General features: G+C 46.2%; 1 protein-coding gene across 1 annotated transcript in view; it reads left to right on the forward strand.

The window, feature by feature from the left end:
* Positions 1-6,100: 6,100 nt before the first annotated feature.
* The window catches only part of MAPK8IP3 (mitogen-activated protein kinase 8 interacting protein 3), a 51,458-nt gene continuing 35,786 nt past the window's right edge, over positions 6,101-21,772 (forward strand). Inside the window, exons 1-2 of the mRNA XM_028152916.2 lie at positions 6,101-6,581; positions 21,329-21,449. Coding sequence (XP_028008717.2) covers positions 6,267-6,581; positions 21,329-21,449 — 436 coding nt within the window. The 5' untranslated portion in view covers positions 6,101-6,266. The remainder of the gene's footprint in view (positions 6,582-21,328; positions 21,450-21,772) is intronic.

Consider the following 21,772-nt stretch of genomic DNA (forward strand, 5'->3'; position numbering starts at 1 on the left):
AGAGAGGATCATTTGATTAGCTGCCTCCTACACGCCCCACACTGGGGATCGAGCCCACAACTCAGGCATGTGCCCTTGACCATAATCGAACCCGGGTCTCTTCAGTCCGCAGGCTGACCCTCTATTCACTGAGCCAAACTGGCTAGGGCCAAAGATTCAGCTTTGAGTAGAGTGAGCGGGAATGTTTGAGAGTCTCTTTCAATTTCTATAATTTAAAGATTCATTTTTTCTGTCACTTGTTTTCCTAAAAAATTGAAGGTATTTGAACTTGCCTCTGAATTGGTTTTGAAACTGTCCAGTGACAAGCCTTCTCATGAGTAGATGAGGTGCTGAGCTGTTAGAGTTTGCCTGTAGATTCAAGCTCTGTAGAGAAGGCACAGATTGAACGTCTTTCCTTCTTACATATTACCTATTATCATATGTCCTACAAGCAAATTTAATATCCTTGTATGCATGATGTGGGTTCAGGATAATGAAACTTCTCAGACTGCCTGCCTGCCTGCAGAGTTCCCCTACAGGAGGCTCCACACTTCTGCCTGCTGGATCATGGCCAACTACCAGAACAGCACTTAAACCCGACATGGGTTACCGAACATGATCTTCATTTGTTCCTCTGAACATGTTTGAGAGTGCAGAGACTGTTCCAAAAACGGCTAGGCTCTGGCAACATTACATTACCTGTTTGTCTGGGTAGCCCCGTTGGTGGGAGCATCATCCCGATACGCCAAGGTTGCAGTTCAATCCCCAGTCAGAGCACTTTAAAAAATAAATAAACAGCCCTAGCTGGTTTGGCTCAGTGGATAGAGCTTCAGCCTGCGGACTGAAGGGTCCCAGGTTCAATTCCCTGTCAAGGGCACATGCCCAGGTTGCGGGCTGGATCCCCAGTGGGGGGCGTGCAGGAGGCAGCCAATCAATGATTCTCATCATTGATGTTTCTAACTCTCCCTTCCTCTCTGAAATCAATAAAAATATATTTTAAAAAAATAATAATAAAAATAAATAAGTAAACAAACATTTTATCTCTGTAGCAGGCACTCCAGCCACAGGTGAGCACTGAGGTCTTGGAGTGTCACAAGGCAATGGCTGAGTCTGAAAGGACCAAGGCAGTTCCATCTGTTACGGTGGGGGGTGAATAAAATCAAAGGGTTGCCACTTCCAAGTCCTGTGCCTTGTCCAGAAATACATTGGCTCTTTTGATGGGACATAATTTGTTCCATTATCTTTTATCTTTGTGAATCAAGCCTTACAAGAATACATGTACCTCCTTAGTTATCTAGTTCATTTCTTCTGAACTCATTATGCGTGTGTGCGTGTGTTTTGGTGGTTTCTTAAAATGTTTTTATTGATTTGAGGAAGAGAGGAAGGGAGAGGAAAAGAGAAAATCAATTGGTTGCCTCCCATATGCACCCTGACCAGGGATCAAACTTGCAACCTGGGTATGTGCCCTGACCGGGAATTGAGCTGGCCACCTTTTGGTACCAATGGAGCCACACTGGTCAGGGCTGAACTCATGTTCTTAATCCTTAGAATTCTTGGAGATCATGAATGAAGTACTCCTGTTTTATGTTTGACTAAAAGGTGCTATATAAAATTCAACTTGGGAAGAAATGAGAGGTACATTACAGGGGCTTGGTTGACTTTTCAGCAGGCATTTGAGATATTTAGAAATTAAAGTAGAACTTGTCCTGTCTGGTTTGGCTCAGTGGATAGGGCATCGACCTGCGGACTGAAGGGTCCCGGGTTCGATTCCGGTCAAGGGCACATGCCTGGTTTCGGGCTTGATCCCCAGTTGGGGGGCGGGGTGTGTGCGGGAGGCAGGCAATCAGTGATTCCCTGTGATCATTGATGCTTCTCTCTCTCTTCCTCTCCCTTCCTCTCTAAAATCAATAAAAATATATTAAAAGAAAATAAATTAAAGTAGAACTTTTGAAACCTGTTGCCCCTTCTGACATTTTAGAGTCTTTTAATGAGAAAAGAAAGTTGTGTTCCAAATTATCTTTACAAATCTGAAAGGAAGCCTATTTATTAAGAAGTAAGTTCTGGCCCTGGCCAGTGTTTCTAAGTGGTTAGAGCGGCCCACACACTGAAGGGTCGCAGGTTTGATTCCTGGTCAAGGGCATGTACCTGGATCGCAGGTTCGATCCTCAGCCAGGTGTGTGTGGGAGGCAACAAATCAACATGTCTCTCACATCGATGTTTCTCTCCCCCTCCCTCTGTTCCGTCCACTCTCTAAAAATCAATGGGGAAAAAAATATCCTCAGGTGACGATTCACCAAAAAAAAAGTAAGTTCTAGCCCTGGTCAGGTGGCTCAGTTGGAGCATCTTCCCATATATCAGAAGGTTGAGGGTTCTATCCCTGGTTGGGGTATGGGAGGCAAGCAATCGATGTTTCTATCTCTCCATTCCTGTCTCTAAAAATCAATAAAAACATATCCTTGGGTGAGGATTTTAAAAAATAAGTTGCTGGCCCAGCCGGTGTTGCTCGGTGGTTGAGCATCAACCTATGAACCAGAGATCATGGTTCAATTCTCAGTCAGCACATTCCCAGGTTATGGGCTCCCCAGTAGGGGGCGTGCAGGGGGCAGCCGATTGATGATTCTTTCTCATCATTGATGTTTCTATTGCTCTCTTCCTCTCCCTCTCTGAAATAAAAATATATTTTTTAAAAAGTTCTATTCAGTTAGGTTGTCTCTCAAGAGTGTTCCAGTTGCATTTGTTTTTTTTCTAAAGTAGATTGTTCTTAATTTTTTTTTATTGATTTCAGAGAGGAAGGGAGAGGAAGAAAGATGAAAACATAAAGGATGAGAGAGAACCATAGATTGGTTGCCTCCTGCACACTCCCCAATGGGGATCAAACCCGCAACCTGGGCATGTGCCCTGACTGGGAATTGAACCGTGACCTCCTGGTTCATAGACTGATGCTCAACCTCTGAGCACACTGGCCGGGCTGATATGATAACTCTTTTTTTGTTTGTTTTTATTGAATTTTTACAGAGAGGAAGGGAGAAAGATAGTTAGAAACATGGATGAGAGAGAAACATCGATCAGCTGCCTCCCGCACAGCCCCTACTGGGGATGTGCCCGCAACCAAGGTACATGCCCTTGACCAGAATCGAACCTGGGACCCTTCAGTCCACAGGCCGACGCTCTATCCACCAAGCCAAACCGGCCAGGGCTGATATGATAACTCTTGATGCTTACTGAAGAATGCAACTGGAGCCCAGCCTGTGTGGCTCAGTGGTTGAGTTTCGACCTATGAACCATAAGGTCATGATTCGATTCCCGGTCAAGGCACATGCCCAGGTTGCAGGCTCGATCCCCGGTGTGGGGTGTGCAGGAGGCAGCCAATCAATGGTTCTCTCTCATCATTGATGTTTTTATCTCTCCCTCTTCCTCTCTGAAATAAAAAATATATATATATATATATTTTAAAAGCTATATCATGTTAAAACTTAATTTTGTTTTAACCAATTTCAAGTAACAAATCTGTCTAATCATCTATATATATATATAAAAGCCTAAGCGACCATCCCACTGTCTGACTGGTAGCTATGATGTGCACTGACCACCAGGGGGCAGATGCTCAATGCAGGAGCTGCCAAGCTGCAGTGACTTGGTAGCTGTGGTTCTCAGGTGACACACCCGGAACCAGAGAGGAGGGAGCCTGATTCTGGGGTGCATCACCTGAGAACCACCCTCTCACAATCTGGGACCCCCTCAGGGGATGTTGGAGAGCTGGTTTTGGCTGATCCCCACAGGCCAGGCCGAGGGACCCCACTGGTGCACGAATCCGTGCACCAGGCCTCTAGTATTAGTAATAGAAACTAATAAAGTTGATGGCCAAGTCAGTTGACCTCTCTTGGTAGTAGGGGCTGTCCTACTGTATTTACTACTTCAGGAAGTCAACAGGGTCAAATTTCTGGAAAAGGCCTAAGACAGAAGTCCTAAACATTCCCCAAACCACTCACAAGCTTTCTCTGTAACTTGCTCACCAAGAAAACAAACAAACAAAAAAACACCTTTCATCTCTTTGTCCTGACTTATTTTGACAATATAAAACTAGCCGAAACCGGTTTGGCTCAGTGGATGGAGCGTCGGCCTGCGGACTCCAGGGTCCCGGGTTCGATTCCGGTCAAGGGCATGTGCCTTGGTTGCGGGCACATCCCCAGTAGGGGGTGTGCAGGAGGCAGCGGATTGATGTTTCTCTCTCATCGATGTTTCTAGCTCTCTGTCTCTCTCTCTTCCTCTCTGTAAAAAAATCAATAAAATATATATATATAAAAAAAAACTAGCCATAGTCGGTTTGGCTCTGTAGTTAAGAGTGTCAGTCGGCCCGCAGACTGAGGGTTCTGGGTTTGATTCTGATCAAGGGCAGGTACCTCGGTTGCAGGATCTGATCTGGTCAGGCCCAGTGCAGTTGAAGTGCGTGTGGGAGGCAACCAATCCACAAGTCTCTCTCACATCAATGTTTCTCTCTCTGTGTCTCTCCCCTTCCCACTCTCTATAAAAACACACACACAAAAACTGCCCTAACTCGTTTGGCTCAGTGGATAGAGCATTGGCCTGTGGACTGAGGGGTCCCGGGTTCGATTCCGGTCCAGGGCCTGTACCTTGGTTGCGGGCACATCCCCAGTAGGAGGTGTGCAAGAGGCAGCTGATGGATGTTTCTCTCTCATCAATATTTCTAGCTCTTTATCCCTCTCCATTCCTCTCTGTAAAAAAATAAAAAATAAAAAAAGAACCGCCCTACTCTTGGCTCCGTGTATAGAGCGTCAGCCTGTGGACTCAAGGGTCCTGGGTTCGATTCCTACCAAGGGCATATGCCCGAGTTGCGGGCTCAGTCCCCAGTGGGGGGCGTGAAGAAGGCAGCCGATCAATGATTCCCTCTCATCATTGATGTTTCTATCTCTTCCTCTCCCTTCCTCTCTGAAATCAATAAAAATATATTTAAAAAACAAACCAACACCTAACAATTCTACATAACATTTATTGTATTCTTACTATTTGTTAGAGATGGTGCTAAATCCATTTCATGGAGTAGGGGTGAGAGCATTTCTGTCAGGGTTAAACTGTCATCAATGATTTTGGTTTGACTTCAGTAGAGTTCACACTACCTGTGTGGTCCCGAAGCTGAAAGTGTAAGTCTTGGGTTCGTGGTGTCCTCATGCCTGTGAAAGAAAATAAATCCTCTGGAGCAACTCATTTTAAATCGGGGCCTAAAAGTATTTCCACAGATGCAGTTCCAAAGAATACTAACTAGCTCAAGGGAAGGGAGGAGAGCCTGAGCAAGACTCAACCAAAACAACAGACCGAAGAATCAGACCTGCAAAGGCTGCAGATTGTAATTATGAGATTTAAGAGATTTAAAATAAGTAGCTAAAAGTGGATGAAATAAGAGCCTATCCAAATTGGTAGAATACAAGAAAATCGCATAGGATAAATAGAAATTTAAAACTCAGTGGATGGGTTACATAGATTACACGTAGCTGACGTGAAACTGGGAAATCTGAAGTTACACAAAATGCAGGACATCGAAGTAGACTAAATGAAAGAGCTTACTAACGGGATTTGGGGATGAGATGGGCAACTTGCACTGAACTGGAATTCCAGAAGGGACAGTGGATGCCAGGCACTATTCAGGAGAAGCCCTGAATGCCTACTGTGTAGGAAGGAGTGTGCACTAAGCGTAGTGAAGCTATGGGGGCAAATGCGAGGGCACCAGGTCAGCACCGTGGTCACCTCTGAAGGGGAGGGTGGGCGTGCGGATGCTCCTTTAAGTCTCCAAACTGTACACCATCGTCTATCTATGCTCTTGGGACATAAACTAAGTCACTTAAATGTCCGAGCCGGACTCTGAGAGCTGACGGGAACACGGTAAGTGTGACAGGCGCGGGCGGGGAGCGAGGCGACAAGCCTGACTTGAACGCTCCTTGCCCGGCTCCGCTGAGCTTCAGGCCCAGAGACCAGCTTCCTCCTACGTGACGGGCGGCCCCTGCGACCCCTAGCGGCGTGGCGGCGCGGTGGGACCGGCGGGCACCTCCCCTTCTGCCCCGCGGGCGGGACTTCCGGGCGGCAGGACTTCCGGCCCCTGAGTGACGGACGCAGCATCAGCACCAGCAGCGGCGGTGGCGGCCGAGCCCTGAGGCCACATCTTTAGGGGCTGCGACGGAGGCGACGGGCCGCGGTCTCCGGACTACGGGCAGCCAGGGCTGGAGGGCAGGCGCGCCGGCGGACAGCGGGCCGCGCTGGCGGCGGCGGTGGCCGCAATGATGGAGATCCAGATGGACGAGGGCGGCGTAGTGGTGTACCAGGACGACTACTGCTCCGGCTCCGTGATGTCGGAGCGGGTGTCGGGCCTGGCGGGCTCCATCTACCGCGAGTTCGAGCGCCTCATCCACTGCTACGACGAGGAGGTTGTCAAGGAGCTCATGCCGCTTGTGGTCAACGTGTTGGAGAACCTGGACTCGGTGCTCAGCGAGAACCAGGAGCACGAGGTGGAACTGGAGCTGCTGCGCGAGGACAACGAGCAGCTGCTCACCCAGTACGAGCGCGAGAAGGCGCTGCGCAAGCAGGCCGAGGAGGTGCGTGGGCCGCCCGCGCGGGACCCGCGCGGACCGCGTCCTCCCCGCCCCGCCCCGCCCCGCCCTCGGCCCCGCCCGGGACACCGCCCGGCCCCGGTACCCTGCTCCGCCCGCCCCTCCCAGCGCGGCCCCCAAAGTCCTGGGGCCCCTAGCCTTGGCTTCCCCTTCCTCCTCGCCTGCTGCTCCCTCCCGGAGCCCTGAGCCACCTGGCGTCACAGGGGGAGCTTGCAGCCTAAACAGCCCCCAGCCTCGGGCCGAGCCTCGGTCTCTCCTCCGCATCCCCCACTCGTTACAGACTCCCAATTCTTTTTGCTTTTGTGTATTTAGCAAACCGGTTTCCTAGACCCATATTGCTACCTCTTATTGCTGCAATTCTAAACCCTCCCAGAAAAGGGATTTCTGAGATGTTTATGATTTTGTAGCCGAAGAAGTCTGTTGTCAGCAAACCTCTTCCTTGTCCCTAATCCAATGTTTTGAAGGTCCGTGACCTGGGTCAGTTTGAAAGTTGATGTAAACACATAACGAAAGCTGCAGTTGGGCTGCTTCTCTGGTACCAGGTGAGAAAGACTCCAGGTTTCCAGCGGTGGTTTCTTTGCCCTGTGATTTCCTCAGTTGGGAAGATTGTTAGCTTAGATGGAAAAGGCTGAGAAATTCCAGTCTGGCTTCTAAGGAGCTAAAAGTAGAATTTTGAAATGCTTGTGTTCTAGGACATCTCCATAACCTGGAAATCAGTTGTTTGTGAACCAGATAGAAGAACTGTGCATGGTAGGGAACACCGCTTACCCTCATTCACCATGGAATACTTAGCACTGACTGTGTGGCAGACCCAAGCAGCTGTGGGCTGTGGGTTCCCATCCCTGTTTTGCCGTTGTGACCTTCCTTGTCCACATTGCCTGCCTGGTCTGCATTTTGATTTTCCATCAGTCAAATGAGTCAGTTGCCCTAGATGATCTCTGAGACCTGACATTCTGTTATTCTAGGCATTAGGTGATGCTCTTTGATTCAGGAATAGGAAACTTCTTATTAAATGAGTTAAACTCCGTTTCAGTTGATTTAGCCGAACGCATTGTTGACTTTAGTATTGAAATAGAGTATTGTTTCAGTATTTTGTCTTTTTGTTGGACCATAGTGATTTATGCCTTAGTTTGGTTTAAAGCGTGTTTATAAAAAGTAACAATGCCTTGTATTATTCCTATTTAGAGTGATTTATTTTGCTTTGGTTTTATGCGTCTGTCAAGAAACTGTTGTCTATTGATTGGGGTGCCAAGCTCCACCAGGATTGATTTAAAACTCTCTAGGGGATGCAAGAGCTTATAAGATTTTAGAGTTGGGAGTGGCCCTAGGCTTTTACGGGGGAAGGAACTGGCTCTGTGGAGTTGGGGACTGGGCCCTGGGAGAGCCAGACCAAGGACCCAGTCTCCTGACTCCTGGCTTGGGCTCTTCCTTTCTTGTCATGCTGCTATGAGAGGTTAGAGAGCTGCACCCCTGAAAACTGGAGCCCTGGGGCTCCCTTTGCCCACCCATAGGGCTATGGCTGCCTCTCTGGTGCTGGGCAGTGCCCTCCACTTCTCTGACCACTCTTGGCAGCCATTTGATGCCTGAGGTTTCAAGTAAGTTTGTTTTCTTGCTTCAGTACCTATGTGGTCACCATAGTGGCTGAGAAGGAGCTAAAAGGAGAAAACCAAGTTAGACAACGATAAGGCTAAGAATCATTTCCTTTCAGCTTAAGCATTAGTTCTGCGTGGATGAAGTTGCTCTGTGCAGTTCAAGTGAGTATGTTTCTGGCCCCCCAACTCCACTCCCTTGGACGAGGAGCTGCGGGGCGGTGGGCATGTGGTTTGGAGGAGAATGCCTTTGAAGCCCAGACCCACCGTTGCCCCCAGCTATTAGGAGAAGCTGCCCAGAGCTTCCTGAGCAGAGAGCCATGAAGCAAATGCTTGGCTAGCCAGCATGGAGGCTGTGATCAGATGTCCACCCTTGGAAAGACCGCAAGTAAAGTTACTAAATAAAAGGGCTACATCCTGTAACCATTTTAGCATTCTCGCTCATTTATGAAACCCAGCGGGCATGTTTTTAGTATTGTGGGAAGAACCACGGTGCGTTGTGGATTGGGCTCTCTTTCTCGGCAGGAACTGAGATCACAGATGTGTGTCTGATAACTCAAGAGCGGGCACATCACAGGCTACAGACGTGTTCGTGTCTCAGAGCTCCTGCATCCCGACCACTCTGCTCAAGAAGGCTTAGTCAGAGCTGGGTAACCTGAGCTGCCTGCAGCCTTCCGAGTAGACAGAATCTTCCGATTTTTTTTTTTTTTTTTTTTTTTAGTGGCTGGAGCAGAGCAAATAACCCTGTCCTCTAATCCTCTAATTCTTGCCCATAATAACCACAGCGAGAGATTGCAAGTATGTTCTGATTCTAGGGTGGCTCCTTGGTCCCGAGACGGCTCATTCGATGGGAGTGATGATGGTAGTGAGAGATAGTGGGGTTCAGGGAGAGAGCCTGAGCCTTGGAGTCCACAGACGCTGGCTTGAGCGCCAGCCCTGCCCTTGGGAGCCGCAGGCCCGGTGACCAGTCTTCCCCTCTCTGGCCGCAGTGACTGCCTCTGGGAAGTGAGTAGGTTGCCAGGTGAAAGTCACTTTCATCTCAAGTGCCAAGTCCCATCACTGGCTCTTGTTTTTCTGGGATCTGCTGTGAGGCAGATGCAGCAGAGCCCGGGAGGAGCACCTTGATGGACTGGCAGGGCAGCTTTGGTTGGTAAGCACTGGACATCTTAGTCTCTCCTTGTGTAGGTTTTGCCCTTGTCATTGACACCAGGGAATCCCACTCGAGCTTACAGAGCTAATTGGACTTATTGCTGGCGTCTGCAATTTCTACAGAGGCCTAAAAAAATGCCGAAAGTTTAAAAAATGCACCAGATTGTTTAGAAAAGGCTGGAAATGGGCAGTTGACAGGGGCAGCTGAGAATGAATAGATGCCCCTCGGTAGTAACATGAGGCGGGAGTCAGCAGAGGGCTCCATGTGCTCTGTGTCCCCCGGCAGCAAAGAGCCCTTTCTTTTTTTTTTTTGTTTGTTTCTTTTTTGCAATGATCAAGCACTTAGCTTAGGGGAGGAAAAAATAATGTTTAAGAGACAGGTGTGAGTTTAGTAGCCGTCATTTGCCTTAAAATCTTCTTTGCCCTGAAGAAACTACCAGAAACACCCCCAACTCATCACAAGCAACCCCAGTGGATGTTGGTGCGGATACTGCGGCATTTGGTGTGGTATAAGAAGCATCCACCCGGAGGAAGGTTTGACCCAGAACTGATTCCTGGTTATATATAGCAATCCATTTCATACAAGAGCGTGTGGATAGGATTGCGCTGGAGGGGGCAGGGGGAGCTCTATAGAAATACTACTCTATAGAAATGATCATTTTGCCTTTTTTCATGAGTGAATTAATACATTGAATCAGGAGTTTTTCTGCTTGTTTCTAACATTACAAATAGTGAATTCACCACTGCTTGGACAAGGTATGTGAGTTCTTCTTCTGCCATGTTGTAATATGAAGAGCAAGGTTTAAAAAACGGTGTATTTTAGATGAAACCATTAAGTTATGGTGGCCCGAGCTGCCTTTCCTCATTGCCTCCAAATGTTGGCCCATTGTAGATGTACCAGAGTCACCAGGAGTATATGAAAACCTCCCCCCCAAAATGGAGGGCCGGGGGGAATAGGCATATGAGAGCAAAGAGAGGCGCTTTCCAGCCAGGATGAACATGTGGGGAGGGTGCCTGCGTTTGGTATGGAGGCCTCTGGCCTGCAGCCCTGCCGCTGGGCCCCTTCCTGCCATGGCGGGAACCCTCTGGCGGCTGGTCCCTGTGCACATCTGGCACAGAGACTGCATGGAGCACATTCTGATGTTGGCTGCTTAAATGACTTAAGTGCATGTTGAGAGTGAATGGTCCCCATCACTCCAGTTGGCCCACTTCAGACCTTCACAGTGCGGGGCCTGCCCCAACCCGGGGAGCAGGCCCCGCATTGTGCCTCGCACCCCAGCGTCCCCACACCTGCTTCCTGCTTCACCAAGAGGGCAGTGCCCTTCTGGTTCTCTTCTCCATGATCACACCCCCTCAAAGAGATGCTAGTCATCTGTGTGTGCCCATGAGGGGGAAGCAGCTTTCCCTTACCTCTGTGCACACTGCACTCGGCTGTCGGTTTAGTTCCTGAAGGTCAAGGACTCTCTGCTGTTTGAGTGTGAAGCAACCATCTGTCCAACACAACTTCCTGTGATGATAGAAATGTCCAGTTTTGTGTTGTCCAGTTTCGTAGCCCATGGCCATACAGAGCCATTGACACTCAAATGTGGCTCATGTAACAGAGGAAGCGAATTTTTATTTCACTTTAATATAAGTGTAAATAGCCACTTGTGGTTGGGACTATCACACTGGGCACCGCAGCTGAGTACAGTCTGGCTCAGTCACTTTTCTGGAAGGGCAGGCAGTAGACATCTCTGTTACTCAGCTTCAGGCAAGCAAGGAAGACGCTTAGAAAGAAGGGGGCTGGTTTTGTTGTTTCAGTGAATGTGTCCCAGAAAGGGGAGATCCCAAAGCAGTGGGTTTTGATACAGGAGACCAGACAGAAGGAAATCTGTGAGATGAACAACAACAAAAAAGAATGCTGCCCAGTTGGCATGGCTCAGTGGTTGAGCGTCAACCTATGAACCAGGAGGCCATGATTCGATTCCTGGTCAGGGTACATGCCCAGGTTGCCGGCTCGATCCCCAGTGTGGGGCATGCAGGAGGCAGCCAATCTCTCTCATCATTGATGTCTCTCTCCCCCTCTCCCTCCCTCTCTAAAATAAAAATATATTTAAAAAAAAAAAAAAAGAATACCAGCTATTTAGGAAACAACAGATGTGATGAAATTCTTCAAAGGCTGAGAAGAGGTCTGGAGGGAAATCCCAGCACCTAGAAATTGTCTGGTGCTTATGACACAGAATTAAAACTTTTCTTTGTTTCCTTATTTCCTTTCTTTCTAACAACTTCATTGAGGAGGGTGCACTAAACTACATATTTGAAGTGTGCAATTTGGTAAGTTTTGACACATGAATACCCAGAAACCATCCACACAATCAAGATAATGATCATGCCCTGGCCAGTTCCGTTCAGTGGTTAGAGCGTCGACCTACAGCCCAAAGGGTAGCGGATTCTATTCCCAGTCAAGGTCACGTACCTGGGTTGCAGGTTCCCCAGCCCCCCGTAGGGGCACATTCAGGAGGCAACTAGTCGATGTGTCTCTTTCACCTTGATGTTTCTCTCTCCCTCTCCTCCCTCCCTTTCACTCTCTCTATAAATCAATGGAAAAAATATCCTCGGGTGTGGATTAAAAAAAAAAAAAAAAGGTAATGATGATCATCATCCCCAAAGTTTCCTCATGCCCGTCAGGAATCTCTCCCTGCTTCTGGCCCCTGGTAACATCAATCTGCTTTCTGTCACTGTAGGTTAATTTGCGTTTTTAGAACTTTATGTGAATGGAATCGTGGAGTGTATACTTTTTTGGGGGGAAGGGAGCCTGACTTCTTTCAATCAGAAGAATGACTTTGAGATTCATCCAGATAGTTGCTAGTGTTAGCCTCTATTCATTCCTTTGTGCTGAGGGGCGTCCCGTTGTGGGGGTGCTGGTCCATTCTCCTGCTGAGGGAGTAGCGGTATCGCCGCTCCCCAGCCTGCGTTTGTCAGTTCCATGCGTTCGGCACTTCTCAGTTGGTGGCCTGCCACGGGTCCAGCACGTCCTAAGAAAGCATTCCCATCGCCGAGGTGGAAAGGTCTCATCCCAAGGAAATGAAATGTTTGCCAACATGGAGGGTCCACGTAGTCTTTAACCAGCGACCGTTTTGGGCAAGAGATTGGGGAAATGCCAAGTTAAGTGGGACAGTGGAGATGGGGTTAGGAAGTTTAGACTCTGATTACCTCATGTTTCCCATGCTCTCCGAGTGCCATTCCTTGTACTCCGCTTCATCTTGGATTCCTTACCCACGCCGACCCTCTTATCACTTCTCTTCCCAGGAAACAAATACCCAGACCAGGGCAAAAGCCCCGAGGTGCTCGCTAGTGCTTGTGGCTGTTGGCCTGTCTCAAGTTTACAGTGTTCCGGTCTGGACGAGAGCCTTTGTCTGCAGAGCAGGGGGCTAGGAGCGTCCTTAGCATGTCTCCTGCTAAAGTGTACAAGGGCAAGGTACACGCTGGGTGGATGAGGAAGTTTAAGGAGCCAGTGTAAACTACTAAGATTGCTTTGGAGGATGTTTACTTGAGAATAATTTCTCCCAGGGAAATTTTTTCCATGATGGGACATTTAGAGTTTTAGTTTTATCTTCCTTTATTTTTTAAATTTCCCCAGGTACCAAACATAATATATAAATATTTACTATATAAAGCATACATTAGTATGTAATACATAATATATAAATACATGTATATATGTATTTATATATTATGTATTTTTTCTGTCTGTCTTACCAGTTTTTTTGGTTTTTTGTTAATCCTCACCCAAGGATATTTTTTCCATTGATTTTTAGAGAAAGTGGAAGGGGGGAAGGAGAAACATCAATGTGAGAGGGATACATCGATTAGTTGCCTCCTGCACGCACCCTGCCCTGGGTTGGGTTGAACCTGCAACCCAGGAACGTGCCCTTGACTGGGAATTGAACCAGAGACTCTTTGGTGCACGAGGCAACGCTCTAACCACCCAGCCACACTAACCGGGGCTGTCTTACCAATTCTTGGAAATTAGTGTGAATTAAACCAGCGCCATTTGTAGGGATAATTTGTAGGCAGATGCTGACCCAGCAGCCCCTTTAACATAAACGTGAGAAACCTTTGCTTTTTTTATGAAGTCAACCTGGTCTTGGATTTCTGCGCAGGGGCCTGGTCTCTCACCATGTGTCTAATACTTGGATACAGAAATGCCCTTATTTCCTCTCCCTGGTGTCACTCAGCAGGTCGGGGGCGGCTCTTGTAGTTCCAGGGCCCCCACGCTCCTGTCCTCTACTCACCTGCATTCTAGGGCTAAGTGGTGACACAGCTGTGAGGAATGGAGAAAGGAAGCTGTACAAGAACATCCGTGGTTTGAGATCTTAGGAGTTCAGTGCCCCCTGTGAGCCGTCAGTAAATATTTGATCATGTCAGGAGGTCACTGTGAGTACCAGGAATCAGCCACCAGGAGAAGGGCGTCTCCTCCAAGCACAGTAGCCTGCACCCAGCATCCCCGGTGTTTGCCACTTTGCTTGCCCTAACATAAAAGACCAAAACAGCATTTTTCTTCTGGAAGTTCACTCTGTGCCCTCATCCCAGGAAGGAATTAAATGATCAATAACACAAAAGAACAAGATCTTTGATTCCTGTTAGCTTCATTTCTGAGCAGCCAGAGTTGAGTTATTTCCTGTGTGTGACCCAGCTTAAAGGACACTTAAGAGGGAAGAATTAAATTTAATATGTTAATTTACTTTGCTATTAAAATAATCTTGAGTTATGAAAGTTACCAAAACTCTAGTGAGGACATTCTGTAAGAGTGCTGACCTAGTCATCTCTTGTATTTTGGTAATTGGGAATACTGGCTTCTGTTGTCTTAATTTTATATTTGACATGAAAAGTCAGCTTCTTAACTTTGTTTTTATGTTTAAAATGGGAAGAATGGTCTCATTCCATGGAATGTGAAGAAAAGCTTCCTTTGATTCCTAGATTTTGGAAGAGCCCACACTCATGTTATTTCAGTGAAATTCACCAAAAAGCAAATTCTGAAAACCAAAGTTGAATTTAATTTTAAAACAGAACACGTTAATTGGAGAGAGGGGGAAATATACCTTGGAAACAAATCTAAAAAGAGATTCCTGTGGATATTTGTCTTTTGAAGGGGGAATTGGGTTTTCGTATCTAGGCTAGAGGCCCGGTGCATGAAAATTCGTGCACTCAGGGGGGTCCCTCAGCCCGGCCTGCACCCTCTCGTAGTCCGGGACCCCTCAGGGGGATGTCCATCCTAGGGGATGGGGCCTAAGCTGGCAGTCAATCATCCCTCTGGCAGCCTGGGAGCCCTCGGAGGATGCAGGCCTAAGCAGCGGTCAGACATCCTTAGTGCTGCCGAGGAGGCAGGAGAGGCTCCCACCACCCCACTGCGCTCGCAGCCGTTAGCCCGGCTTGTGGCTGAGTGGCGCTCCCCCTGTGCAAGTGCACTGACCACCAGGGGCAGCTCCTGCATTGAGCGTCTGCGTCCTGGTGGTCAGTGCGCGTCATAGCGACCAGTCATTCCAGGTTGTTCCACCCTTCGGGTCATTTGCTTATTACCCTTTTATTATATAGGATGTTAAGGATAAGCCATGCTGGTGGGTTTCCAGTTGTATAATTACATTAGGTCCTCGGGTTATGTTGGAGATCCGTTCCTACAGCGCGACATAACGTGATTATCGCTGTAAGTCAGAACCCACCTACATAAGCACCTACGTTACTCACACGGAGCACATACACAGCAGTAATGATTTTTATTTTATTTATTTTTTAAATATATATCTTATTGATTTTTTACAGAGAGGAAGGGAGAGAGATAGAGTTAGAAACATCGTTGAGAGAGAAACATTGATCAGCTGCCTCCTGCACACCCCCTACTGGGGATGTGCCCGCAACCAAGGTACATGCCCTTGACCGGAATCGAACCTGGGACCCTTGAGTCCGCAGGCTGACGCTCTATCCACTGAGCCAAACCGGTTTCGGCAGTAATGAAGTGAAACAGTAAAAAAAAAAAATTAAAAGAAAGGTAACAATACCTGACCTTGTGGTAAATAAATAATAATAAGCATAAAGCACATATGTACATATGTCGAAATGACGGAACTTTTTTTTTAATATAAATAAATGGGAGATGGCGATGTAACCACGAAACGACATACATCGAGTCTGACGTAACCTGAGGACTGCCTGTACTGTCATTGCTTTCTTTTTTTTTTTTTTTCATTGCTTTCTTCGGATACTCAAAGGATAGCCATACGAGTCGCCTTAACCATCATGGGGTTTCATGTGCTACATGACATTCTAATTAGACTTGGTTAGAGAGATGATAATTCCAAATCCATAGTACGTGTAATTAAGACGTGTAAGCAGTTTTCACTTTGCTCTATTCATGCCTCTGGAGGACTGACGTACTACGTCTCATTTTATAATCCAGTAGGCACCATGTAGACCCACTCAACCCAAACGCTGAGAGTTAAGTTTTTATTCTTCTCAGCTCCATTCATATTTTGTTGTAGTCAGATTCTCCTTGAAAGTTTTTTAGTTTTCTTACTGAAGACTTTCTTTGTCGGCTTAACTTAGTCTCTACTCTACCCTGTCCCCCACTGATGAGAATTCTCGATTACTTTAAGTCTAAAGTAAATCGTCTGTAAATAAGAGTATTATGTTCTTTGAAAAACCTATTGAATTTTTTCTGACTTTAACCAAGTTTTTTAAAGTTCCCTGCTGACACCTCTCCCCACCTGCACAGCTACCCTTCCTTGTGTTGGAAGAGAACTTCAATTTGCAACTTCTTTCCCTCATTTATTTATTTAATTACCAACACAAAGCTCCTGCTTTATTCCTGGCTCCATCAACTACTCTTGTCAAGATAATTTTCAGTTCATGCCAAATCTAGCCCCGAATTCGTGCACCAGGTCTCTAGTTTTCTCTTAAAAAGCAAAGATTAAGTATTTGTTTAGTCTTGGCCAGGCACTGTTCCTTCACATTAGTTATTCCTTATACTATTTGGTGCAGATTGCATTGCATTGAAGTGACTAGCTTGCAATTTTGTTAACTAAAACTACCTTAATGAAATAATTTTTTCAAGACGGCAAGAAAGAGGAGGATTTCTCTTAAGCTGTAGAGCACCATATTGTGTTTGTAACATATTCTTAAAACTCGGAACCCCCGAGGGTCCCTCCTCATCGGTTCTGTCTGGTACATTGCTGACCTCTGGGACAGAAGGACCGGCACACCGCACAGCAGTGGTTCTCACCCCACTTGGCACCCTTGGAGCGGGCGGGGAGGGAAAGGCTTGCCCAGGCTGGGGTCCTCTTGAGTCCGCTGGTATCCCTTGTGGGTTTCTTGGGGCTTTTGTTCACCTGGGGAGTTGCTCCCGGTGAGCACTCACACCCCCTGTCAGCTGGTAGTGCCTAAAGGATGGAAAGGATGTCCGTTACCAAGGACTGAGCATCTCCCACCCTGTGGGCTGTCTCTTCGGCACCAGGATTCTACTCGGCCAAAGAATCACAGATGTTCTGTGCGTCAGCCCATCCACAGTGGGTTCCATCTCCCTGCCCCTAACGTTGCTTTCGCCTTTGGCCTTGAGGCCGTCATGCACACAGTTTACATAGATGTTTCCTCTCTAGGTTAATGTCTTTATATTTCCTGGTGCTAAAAGGCCTTAAATTATCATAGAGGATTTCTGCAGGCGACCTGGTTTGGGGCCAACTTCATCAAGAATATATAGGCATGCGGGTTGTTTTATGGTATTCAAGGCTTTTGGGCACTGTCCCCTATGTTGGATTTTAATGATCACTTAGCAGGATAGATTTAGGAAAAGCCTCTCTGATCTTAAGGATCTGGGGGTGGGTTTTCTTACATTGTCTTTAGTTTGAAATCTTTTTAGCTGACTCCCAAATACCAATCACAGGTAATATGATGAAATATAGATGGGAAAATTCTAGTGAAATGGCACCAGCACCAAAGAAACCTTTTCTTCATATAAAAACCTCAGTGGTATAGCTCGGAGGTAGGATAGTGATCAGTTTAAAGAAAAAATTTTCCTTCTTTCAGCCCCAGCTGCCCCATCAAACAACTCTCTTCACTGGCTCACGATGAGTTTTCACCTCACCCCTGTCTAGCTCTAAGCATTTCTCATCAAAAGCAGGGACCCCTTCCTGAGGACCAAAGAACTGGTGCTTTCTAACATGCAAAATCCTTATTTTTTTAAAAATAATAGCCCTAACCAGTTTGGCTCAGTGGATAGAGTGTTGGCCTGCGGACTGAAAGGTCCCAGGTTCGATTCCGGTCAAGGGCATGTACCTTGGTTGCAGGCACATCCCCAGAAGGGGGTGTGCAGGAGGCAGCTGATCGATGTTTCTCATTGATGTTTCTCTCTATCCCTCTCACTTCCTCTCTGTAAAAAATCAATAAAATATATTTTATAAAATAAATAAATAAATATGTAAGTGATTCAGGATGATTCTCAAGTTAATCTAGAAGGATAAACCAAGAAAATATTGAAAAGGAGATTTAAGAGGGTGAATATACTATATATCAGCTGTTATCAGATGTTGTTACTCAGAAATAGACTGACATATATGTATATTAGAATTTAGCTTATAATAAAGGTGTCATTTCAAAGCAGTGAGGAAAGGATAACTTGTTAAGTAAATGGTACAGAAGTATTTGCAGCATATAAGACCAACAAATTTGTGAATAGGTACAATAAAGGTCCTTATAAATCATTAAGAAAAATATGAACATATGGTAGGAAATTGGACAAATAGCATAATGAGCTCTTCACAAAGGAAGTATAGATCGATTCCTCAAATAATGTCCTTTTTTTCCAAAGTTATTTTCTTATAACATTGATGAAATGCCTTAGGACTTAACTCTTTTTTTTTTTTAAGATTCTTTATTGTTTAAAGTATTACATACAGTATTACATATGTCTCCTTTTCCCCCCATTGACCTCTCCCCAGCCACCCCCACCCCTCAGCACATGTCCTCACTCCCCTAGTGTCTGTGTCCATTGGTTAGGTTTATATGCATGCATACAATACCTTTGGTTGATCTCTTACCCGCCCCCCCTCCTCTACCACTCTCCCCTGCCTTCCCTCTGAAGTTTGATGGTATGTTCGATGCTTCTCTGTCTCTGGATCTATTTTTGTTCATCAGTTTATGTTGTTCATTATATTCCACAAATGAGTGACATCATGTGATATTTATCTTTTTCCAACTGGCTTAACTCTTATTTATATCAATTAGCCTATGGTAAAATGGCTTCATTCTATGTTATTTCACTTAAAGTCACAGAACCTATTAACGATGTTATGTGAGAACTTATTGTATATGACCAATCATTTTATGAAAAAAAGTTCAATATTACTAGTAATCAAGGAACTGAAACTTAAGACAACTATGCTAGGCCATTTTCCCACCTGTCAGGTTGGCAGCGATGTTTAAGCTATACGGAGAGAAGGTGAGCGCTCTGGCTGGGGAAGGGGACCACCCCACCTCGCGGGCCATGGGAGTTGGGATACCCATCTGAAGAGTCAGCAGCATTGTGCAGCCACAGCCTTCGATAGTAGGAAGCCATTGGGCAGATACACCAGTAGTAACTATAACAATGGACAATTTAAAGAACAGTAGGCGATGGATTGAGTAAACTATGCTCCACACACACATACTCATAGTGGAATACACACCTATTAAAAATGGAAGTGGTGGAATGTGTTCCTTGATGTAGAAAGATGCTCTAATGTAAGTGAGTGAATAAATAAGGTCACAAAACACTGTGTGCAGAATGATTGCACATCTGCCATACACACTCATCATACACTCATGCACTCACACACACAAACCTGCAAGAATGTCACCCAATTTTAACTGACTGTATGCTAGAATTTTTTTAAATTTTAAAATATTCTCCTTTTTATTTAACACTCTCATCTGATTTTTCTATAAAAGCATATGTTGTTTATGCCATTCTTTTAATTTTTTTAAGTAATAGGAATTAAAATTGCTCAATTAGAAAAAAAAATTCTTACCAGTCAAGAGCATTTGCTCATTCTGCATATGTTGGTTATATCCACAATCAATCAAAACTACTTATTTTTACTTTTTGTACAGCTGCACCACTTTGTGTGTTTTCTTGGCTGTGGGGCATTTATATTTTCTTCATTGTACTTAAATTGCATGTGATGTTAATACAGTCTGCCAGGATTCTTGTCCCAGCATTACAAAGGGTTCAGCAATCTGGAGAAAGGCTGTGAGTAGATTAAGTAAGAGTCCAAAGATGAAAGATAGTTTTGAAAGGCATTGGGGGTCAGAGGAGCTTCAGCTAAAGGAGCTAAAGGCTCTCTTTGACTCAGGACCCTTGCTTTTTATTAACACAATTTGTCCTAAGGCAAGGTGGAGATAATACACTTCAAAGGGTAGGGTTCACAGAAGCATTGTCAGATTGGGGAATAGCCTACAGCTGTTCAGGTGTTTGGCCAACAGGAGGCAATAACATGTAGATTAAGATGCCCTGAGCTGTCTGGCAGCAGACAATAATCCTATTCAGGTTTGGGGGAAGTGCCTTTCCAGCTGTTCCAACAGGTAATTACATATGTGACTCAGCCCTTGTTGAGCCCCCAAGCTTCATCAACCTTTTGATAAAACTCTTGTAATTGTGACATGCTGGAATTGGCTCCTGGCACAGTCTTTCTGTCTAAAGTCCGTTCCCTCCACCCCCACCCCCCTTTCCTCTGGGATTGCCACCCTTTCAGGAGTCTCTGCAAGAGTGAGCCATCCTTCAAACAGGGCCACTGCCTCCCACCCCCGGAGTTTCCAGCACAAAGGCCTTTGAGTAGCTGCTGTAGGAAGAACATCTCTGGGGCCTGGTGTGTTGGGGCGAGGGGGAGACTGGGTGCAGTTATTATGGTAAACACAGCCATGGCCACCACAAGTCAATCGACATTTCCAGATACCCCAAACCTGAAATCAACTATCGGTTCTGTATTACCATCTGAGAAACTCTGTCTTAACCCAGCTAATACTTGTTATTACTACAAATGAAATTTCTCAATAATAGTCCTTTCTTCTACTCAGTAATACTGAGGAGTTAACAGCTCCCCCTCGGGGCTGTTGTAGGAGTTATAGCTGGTGGCATCTGTGGCAGCCAGTGCCCATCCCTCCCCCCTCCAGAGCCTGGCTTCACAAGCCACTTTCAGTGTCAAGGTAGCTCCTATAACCTTTCAAGAGGGTCTTTTATTTTTCAAAGAGCTTTCCTTTCATTTGGTTTGATAATAATTTTGCTCAGAAACTTAGCACAAGGACCAGCTACATTTGTAGGGCCGAGTGCAAAGATGGAAATGTAGGGCCTCTTGTTAAAAAATTATTAGGAGTTCCAGGCACGCTCTCCCTTCTGGGAGCACACCCATGCCTTTCCTTCCCCCATCTTCTTCCTCCACAGGCCTGCATCTCCTAAACTCTAAGGGTCCCCATGAGACTTGCAACCTGGGGAGCCGTGGGCAGTGGCAGCTCGTCTTGGGCTAACCCCCTGAAACTGTCCCCAAGTCCCCCTTTTCTCTGACTCTCTAGAGAGCCAAAGCAGCCCTGCCTAGTCTCTCTCCTGTTGCTCCTTCTATCCTAAGCCCTTCTTTGTTTCACTGTCCCCAGCTTTAATAAATGTACTCTCAAAAAAAAATTTAAGAGTTCCAAAATTAAACCAAGAGTCGGGCCTTCTAAATTCAGGGCCTCGTGTGACTTCCTGGATAGCTGTTTACAGTGTCATTCACTCCTCCTGCCCCTGAGGTCACACGTGGTCTGTGTCAAGTTTTGCCTGAAGAGGGTGACAGGTAATGTGACATGAGGGAAGCAGGTTCTATGTCGGGGAGCCCTGCATTCTGGCCCTGAGCCTGGTCTTTCACTTTGGTCCTTGAAGTCTGTGGCCCATCTGTGAGGGCCTGCTGTCATCTGACCATCCCACATTTATGACACCTGCTCTCTCCCTTCCATCTGTAGAAATTCATCGAGTTTGAAGATGCCTTGGAACAAGAGAAGAAAGAGCTACAAATCCAGGTGGAACACTATGAGTTTCAGACCCGTCAGCTGGAACTGAAGGCCAAAAACTATGCAGATCAGAGTAAGTAGCCAGCCTGAGCTTGAAATTGCATTGTTTCCAGACCTGCTCTAGCTGAGCAGGATGTTGAGAGCCTTTGATAAAGAAAAAAGAGTGAGAGAACCCATTGATAGCCTTATTTTATTTTCACTGTGATTCCCTCAACCATTATACTCCTATGTATTTCTGTAATCAGACTCCAGTTCTTTGTGGAAATAACATAAATAATTAAGGCCCCTTTGATGACATAGCACTTTTGCATATGCTGCAGTCTGACCCTAAATTAACACCCTGTGATCCTACCTGCCTGTGGATCCTTGATTCTATGTGTGCTGTGTGCTGTGTGC

The sequence above is a fragment of the Eptesicus fuscus genome, chromosome 4 (genome assembly GCF_027574615.1).
Source record: "Eptesicus fuscus isolate TK198812 chromosome 4, DD_ASM_mEF_20220401, whole genome shotgun sequence".
Lineage (NCBI taxonomy): Eukaryota > Metazoa > Chordata > Mammalia > Chiroptera > Vespertilionidae > Eptesicus > Eptesicus fuscus.